The following is a 7,772-nucleotide window of genomic DNA, read 5'->3' on the forward strand; positions in this document are numbered from 1 at the left end:
AAAGAAAAAGAAAGACGAAGACATTAACAAAAATACAAACAAATAGAAAGATAAAAATGATATAGAAAGAGGAAAGATACAATTTTCTTTTCAAAACTACACCCTTTGCGATCTCCTCACAACCTTCTCAATCTTGACCACCCTTTCTTTCCTTCCCTTTTTTACTTCCATATGACCTAATTCTTGGTGTACAAACCACATAGTGTTACCGAAAGCCTTGAATTGTGAATGACATACGATATTCTCCTATTGAAAGAAAGATTCAATACTCTTAGAAGATGTAAAGAGCTATCAAGAGAATTCTACAATATCGAGAAACATCCCTGCTGCAATGGAGAGAAGGGTAAACCAGAGAGAACATTGGACAAGATAAACAGCTGCTAAACAATACTGAGAATGATTAGGTATTACACATTTGAAGTAGAGCCTACTGTATTAAAACATTAATTTATATTAGTGGAGACTTGAGAAGAAAAGTAGAAAAAGCTATATATTACATCTTTATTATATTTTAAAGGAGTCCTATCCTACCATAAGAAAAATCAAAACATCCCACAATAAAAGCAATTATATATGATTAAGATACAAACTGGAAAGATAAGAGAAGGAAAAAAACTATTCATTTCACAGAGAGTCTAACAAATCCTATTAGAAAACACACATGGGATTTACAGGTGCTGTATACCTGAAAATAGTGAACACGATGTATTTTTTGTCTGATATAATGCTTAATATGTCCTCTAGTAAATATGAATAATAAACTAAATTTAATTTTGTTTTTTACCCCAGCCACATAAAGGTGATTTATTTCTTCATATGTGATTTTGTGTTTCTTCTTCGAATTGGTAACATGTCAGGAAAATGCACCCCTTTAAAAGATAGGATTGAGAATAATCCACTACAAATAGAGAAACAGAAGGGGATTTGCTTTACCGGTATATGAGTAGAACCTACATATGCATAACATGTATATAATGTATAAGAAAATAGGATTAAATAAAAGTAATTGCAAATGGGAGAAGATGAGATTTCAGTTGTTTCTTTTAAGGGACTGGAAATCTTTACCAAGAATTTTATGATCACTAATGCTAAAGGATTATAATGGTTTTAGTGTTTTCCCGTGTAACTCGTCTCGACTTTGAAGGAAACACACATCCTTTTTTAAACTTAATTTTAAACCTTTTTTTAATAAAAAGAATGTGTTCTATTCAATTTAATTATTTTGTCCATCTTATTTTGTTTTTCATTTAACGTCTCTTTTTAAATTTTAAATTTCATATTTTTTAATTGTATTTTATCATTAGTTTGCAACCATTTTTGTAAGTTCATGATTAATTGTTGGCATCTTTTTTTCTTATTCTTTCGTGCATTCCACATGAAAGAACATTCTGTCTACAAGTACATTAACAGTACACATCCTATAATAGGCCAGTTTGTAATTGCAGTTTGAAAATTTGGTTTTAAAAAATGTGCAAACTGAGAAAAATACTGGTTACATGTTCAAACATTCATTTTATTTTATGCACCAGTATGATATTTCATCATACACAGGTAAAGTTTTGCATCTCTAACTGGAGATAAATGGCATTCATGTGACTCCTCAAGTTCTACAATCCCTATTAGGCCTCTCCATGTTCAGATATATATTTAGTGGTTATTTGGTGCTAATTACAAACTGGGTAATTGGACAGCTCCTGCCAAGTCTAGCTCTTACAACAAGATACATTGATTTGATTTGTTGATTTGTTTTATTGTCCACATTACGTGGAATTTTTTACTTCACATGGCTAATAACTATATACAGTACATAAAGCATAGGTCAATTGAACACATTTTAAATTACACATTGCTCATTAATCACCGAGTAGGTCATATTAATAATTTAAGCTTAACCTTTATAAACTCAACACTAAATTTTATAACAATAAATAATACACATTGAAATATCAGTACAACTACTTTTATGAGATGGATGATTGCAAAACCAATAACTAAACTTACAAAAAAAGACAACTTCTGAACCCTTATAACAATATAACGTATATTAAAAAAGATTTTCAGCCAAATATTCACAAATTCTCAATGTAATAACCTACATGTCAAACCTCAAAAGTATACATGACTTCTATTAGGAGGTATTGGGTAAACTGATCTGGTGAGTAGGAATATATTATCACAAGGTAGACATTGAAATACCTGCATACTTACGACGTGTGTGCGCGTCCCACGGTGAGGCCTGATCTGTGGAATAAAGAGGTTAAACAAATGTTGTATTAGGCATCTCAAAGGATATGATGGGCAGATAAAATCGTAAAAATAAACACAAATTAAACAATTTTGTTAGGTAAAGATTATACCAAGTTTATACATTAATTTCAAAATAGATTTATTTCTGAGTATGTAGACAAAATATAAAGACGTTTTTCACCTTTCAGCCCTACATTTTACATTATATAAACATTTTCCACATAGAGGATACATATAAATGGTATACACTCCAAAATGATGAGGACATGTGCAAACAAAAGCAAAGATGAAGACTCCCCATGTTTTGCCAGGTAATGCTATAATGCTATAAAGAATTAATACTATTTCAAACATATGAAGCCAAAATAATGAACAGTAGACATACCTTCTTGGAATAATTTACAGGCGGTCAAAGAAAGGGAATGGCCTCCGGCGTCTACCTCGACTGACCACACCCAGTCTTTCTTGACTACGATAGTACAGCGGGTCTGGTTTTGAGTGACCATGCACTACCCGTCTCGGCTTCCTCCCTACTACTCCTATAGCAAGGCGTTTACGTCCCGAGAACCTCAGCAGTGTTCGACCCAGTATCCCCCCTCGGTCTCCCCCCTGCTGCTTCTGCGAATCAGTCTGTAGGAAAGGAGAATGATGTGAGTTTAAAAAATCATCTATACTAAGGGGGAAGTCCACACTTAAATTAAGTTGACTGTAATAAAAGCATAACAATAAAAAATATGAAAGTTATGAATTTTAAAGCTGTCATCAGTGAAAAAAATGTGACATCATGCAAGCTCATCTCCTATTTGCTCTGTAGGCTACAGACAATTTCATGAATTTTCATTTTCTTGGATATTGATGACGGAATAGATACGTTTCATACAGGGGTTGCTTAACACTATACTTGAAATGATAATACTTAGGGTAAATATTTGATTGAAACATTAATTGATTGCACCTTTAAAAATTCATAACTTTCTTATTTTTAATCAGTTTATGCCCAAACTTTCACTGAACTGTTTCTCTCATGTTCTGATTCTAAAAAAATACACTTAATATCATGGTGGGCTTCCCCTTTAATTTCATTATGAGCAAGATGTTTCTGTTTCAAACTTTTGTTTAAATTAATAATACAGATTATGTTTCCAGATAAATGAATTTTGAAAAACCCCTATATCATTGTGACAAATAACAATCGTACTATTTGGAAACCTTGGATGCATCTCGGTTCATTTTGATCCAACTGATCATTAAAAGTTGCTGCTATGTTGTAAAGTTTTGGCTCATTGTCAAGTCTTCAATTAAAAAAATTGTGTTTGGTACATTGAATACATTGCATGCTCATCTGTTTAGTTATTTTTTGTGTGGGGGTAGGAATTGTTAGAATATTTAAAATTAGGAAAGCATATAAAAAAATTTACTTACCCAGGCTACAATCACACATTGCCTCGCCTCGCGGCAATCCGGGCCGACCTCCGCAGGTTCTGGTTTGCCCGATTGGCGGCACGACGTTGCTCTCTCTCCGCGGCGAGTTGAACAGCGGCGGCAGCTGCGATCTCTCGCTCTACCAGACGCGGTGACCTTCGTCTCGGGTGGAGTTGCTCACGCTCCTCCGCCCTCCTACGCTGTTCATCCTGCTGTTGGCGATGAGCAGGAACGACCTCCGCACGACCGTTCTCGCGATGCAACTTGTTGACTGTATAAACCAAATGAAAACATAAATGAGGACATGCTACTTATTACATGCATGGCTTTTCACAGATCACATTCAAATACACGATTCTCCATTTATTCTTGAATATACCCCATTCAATGATCCCATATTACAGGGTAAAGGGGTAGGCTACTTTTCACGCAACAAAGTAAGGCCCGTACATACACAAAAATCTGGCCAGTATTGACTTTACACACCGGAGATGGGGGGTGCTTTCAAAGGGAGGGAACATGCATATATGCTGCCTACCCTAAATAACACTGAGTGGAGGGGGAGGGGGAGGGGGAGGCGGAGGGGGGCAGTGTAATTAGTTTCAAAATATTTTGAATCAATATACATATGTACATGAATCAATATTTACTCTTCCATTTTTAATATTTTTACCAATGGCAATATGCTGCCCTCGATCCCTGGAAAATTCTGGATCCGCTAATGGTCTGGGCAAATACATGTAGATCTATAGTCTATGGTCCACAAGATGCCTTTTTAAAATGTAGATCTAAGTTACATGTGAGAGATTTACTTTGAATAAATGCATACCGTGTTGCGTGCAGTAGAGTTCAACAGCGTTTTCGTCTAGCGAGTGACGTCCACGCCGGCTGCAACGTCTGCCATTCCCATGAAGCCCAATATGTGCAGAGCACTGGACCTCGGCTGGCTGTCTGTAATAAAGGAAACATAAAACAGGACATATAGTCTATTACTACTAGATTGCAAATAATAGAATGCGAATATACAAGACAAAAGTGCAGATGTTGCAATTTTGGTAAGACATTCGATAGGGTAATTACAATGAATGATAACTTTCAACTCACTGAAGGGTCAATATCCTGCGTGTATTAAAGGGACTGTATCAGCAGTTTCCATGCGCATCAGAAGGCCATAATTCGCTGACACCAGACTTGGTGGAAATACCATTAATGGGGGTACAAATCTGCACACAGCAAACCCGTTGGCCAGTCAAGAATCCCCCCCCCCCCCTCTGATTTCTCGGATAATACTCGAGAGTTTTCGGGTAACGGGGAAACCAAAGCATTACATAAGGTCTAATGGTCATAAAACTCAAGGCTAACCCGGGTGATTGACAACACCTGTACTGTTGTCTGGTAAACACCCGAACGGTGTCGAATTCTCCATGAGAGCTGACTACCGAGTTGGTAAATTCATTTTTAATTTAGAAAATAACTATATACATACTGTCGGTGTTGCCAGCACTCCTCCGGTTCATCAACAGGCAGGGGTGCCTTCCTCCTACAACGAGTACCCTCCAGGGTATTCATCACACAGTTCCCGCTGAACTTGTTGCCGTAAAAGACCATTATTACACAAGTGAAATAACAGTGGTTCAAAGCAAGCTAAGCGAACGAAGCAAAAGCTAAGTAAATATCTCAAAACGACTTGTCTAGGACAGAATCTAGCAGAGAATGGTAAATTTCTTGCTTCCCATCTTACTCGAAACCTAAAACCGATTCGCGCGAGCGGTCTCTATTTGCATGTTCAATTGAAATACATCACGTGATTTGTTTATACGGCCAATAAGTGGGGAACACTAATTGTTCTCTGGCATGCGTGACGGAATTATTCAATTCCGTTGCGTTGCGTTGAAGGTGTTTCATTTGAATATGAAAAGAGAGGATGCGAGATAAGGGTGTGGTGTGTAGAGGGAAGTCATTCTAGCTTCAGAGTGACATCTGTATGTGATGGTTGCTATGGGTGATATTATGTGATAAACGATGTTAGGATGAACTATTATTTGTCTGCGGTACGATTGTATAGCAGACAAATGTTGTTTGTATCGTTAATGAATGCATACTTATGTTGGGCGGGGGGGGGGGGGGGGGGGGGTGCCCCGATGGAATGTATATTTGCATAGGCAGCTCGTACAGGTGTGCGAGCTAATTCTGCTACGGAGACCAGGGCGTGGCATGAATTAGTGTGTAATATCATTCTAGCTTGAACTTTCAACGAGACAACTTTTATTTACAATAAATGTGCGTTGTGTCATGTAGTGTTACATCAGTGGCGGATCCAGGAGGGGGGGGGGGGCCCGGGGCCCGGGGCGATTTTTACCTTTTTGGGGGGGTTGGGCCCCCCCCCTGGTGCTCAAGGGGGGGGGGGGGGGTGCAAATTTTAAAATTTTCGAGGACCATTCATACTGAATAAACGGCTGGCTCTCAGTAGTCGTTGTCAGGCTATTCCACAATAATTGAATTGTATTATTGTGTTATTTGTGTGTATTGGGAGTCAAGAGGGATGACAGACAAAATAATATGTGAGATTATAGGACATGCAGACTCACATTTGAGACTTTCATAATTCACTCGAAGCAAAGTCATTTTGACTGCAACGGGCGCCAAAAATATGCTGTCGATAATTGATGTGCTATTGAGCATACCGTGCTACCAGGCAGGGGCGGATCCAGCCGGCGGCAGGGAAGGGGAGGGGGCCCAATTCGTGAGAAAATATTTAGTGGCGAAAATTTAAAAATCGCACCGCCGAGAATTCGCTCAGTGGGGTGGGGGGAGGGGGGGGGAGGGGATCGTAGGGATATACTATATTTTTTTTTGGGGGGGCCCTTGAAAATTTGGAAAATTGCATCCCCCCCCCCTTGAACGCCAGGGAGGGGGCCCATCTCCATAAAAAGGTAAAATTAACGTGTTTTTACAGATTTTTTTCGGGGGGACCACAGGCCCACCGGCACCCCCTCCCCCTGGATCCGGCCGCCACTGCGAGCACATTTTCTTTCCCGGAAATTAAAAAATTTGGCCGACCTATATTTCGATGGCTGGGGGGTAAGGTCACTTTTTTGGGGTCACCATTTTGCACACAAAAAAAGGGTTTTTTTCTTCTTTTTTAATTAAAAATCACACACATCAAAAATGTTAGTGGGGGTTCGACCCCCAATCCCCCACCCCCTACGTAAGCGCCTGTACCTATCTATAGTACTCAAGTTATTTTGACCCCCTTAAAAAAAAAATTAGGAGTCCAAAGACAGAGAGAGAAAAAAAACTCCCTCTTTTAGAGTTTAGAGTTTAAAAAATTTTAAAAATGATAATTCCAAGAGTTAACTATACTTCTATAGTATACCCTTTGACTGAATTAATGTGACTTTATGCTGGTGCAACATTGAGATATGATTAATAGGCCTACAATTAACATGACACGTTTAAATAATATCCAACTAAATGTTCTGTGATTCTTACAATGTAAATGTATATACTTTTAACTTGTGTCAGTGGCGGATCTAGGGGGCACAGGGGGCACGTGCCCCCACCCCCCCAAAAAAAAAATAGTGCTCACTACTCCCCCCCCCCCTGCATGGGGAGCAAAACAAAATAGTGCTCATTACCACCCCCCCCCCACCCCACCCCCACCCCCCACCTAAGAAATCCTGAAACAGCGACTGTGTGTATTCAGTTCTGATGCTGCCAAGTTCATGAAAGCTGCAATAAAATACAATTATCTAATACGGTTTTTCTCCCGTCGTTCAAAATAAGCCCTTTTTCTCCAATCATAATGGTTTGCTTTGTTTTTGACCTGTTATCATTAATAATGATAAACTTATGTTATTAATTTACATCATTAAATTACGTAAGCAGTGGCGTAGCTAGTGGCGGGGCAAGAGGTACACCCCCCGGTCGAGTGTGAACCACAGGGACAGAAAAAAACTGAGCAAGACTAACATAAGGGTTCAAAAGAAGCTAGAGGGAAAAGATGAGAGACTGAAATGCCTCCACCTTAAGCACCTACCCCAATCAACAGGCAGATGCGGATCCAGGATTTCTTAGGGGGGCCCAAATTTGAAATTATGCGA

General features: G+C 38.8%; 1 protein-coding gene across 1 annotated transcript; it reads right to left on the reverse strand.

The window, feature by feature from the left end:
- Nucleotides 1-222: 222 nt before the first annotated feature.
- Nucleotides 223-5,470, reverse strand: LOC115929740. Its single transcript, XM_030999673.1, has 5 exons — nucleotides 5,156-5,470; nucleotides 4,499-4,620; nucleotides 3,670-3,940; nucleotides 2,633-2,877; nucleotides 223-2,241 (listed from the first exon to the last, which is right to left on the reverse strand). Exons 1-3 carry the CDS (start codon nucleotides 5,275-5,277, stop codon nucleotides 3,681-3,683), a joined length of 504 nt encoding a protein of 167 aa, XP_030855533.1. The 5' UTR covers nucleotides 5,278-5,470; the 3' UTR covers nucleotides 223-2,241; nucleotides 2,633-2,877; nucleotides 3,670-3,680.
- Between the last annotated feature and the right edge of the window lie 2,302 nt (nucleotides 5,471-7,772).

The sequence above is a fragment of the Strongylocentrotus purpuratus genome, unplaced genomic scaffold (genome assembly GCF_000002235.5).
Source record: "Strongylocentrotus purpuratus isolate Spur 01 unplaced genomic scaffold, Spur_5.0 spur5_scaffold_5, whole genome shotgun sequence".
Lineage (NCBI taxonomy): Eukaryota > Metazoa > Echinodermata > Echinoidea > Camarodonta > Strongylocentrotidae > Strongylocentrotus > Strongylocentrotus purpuratus.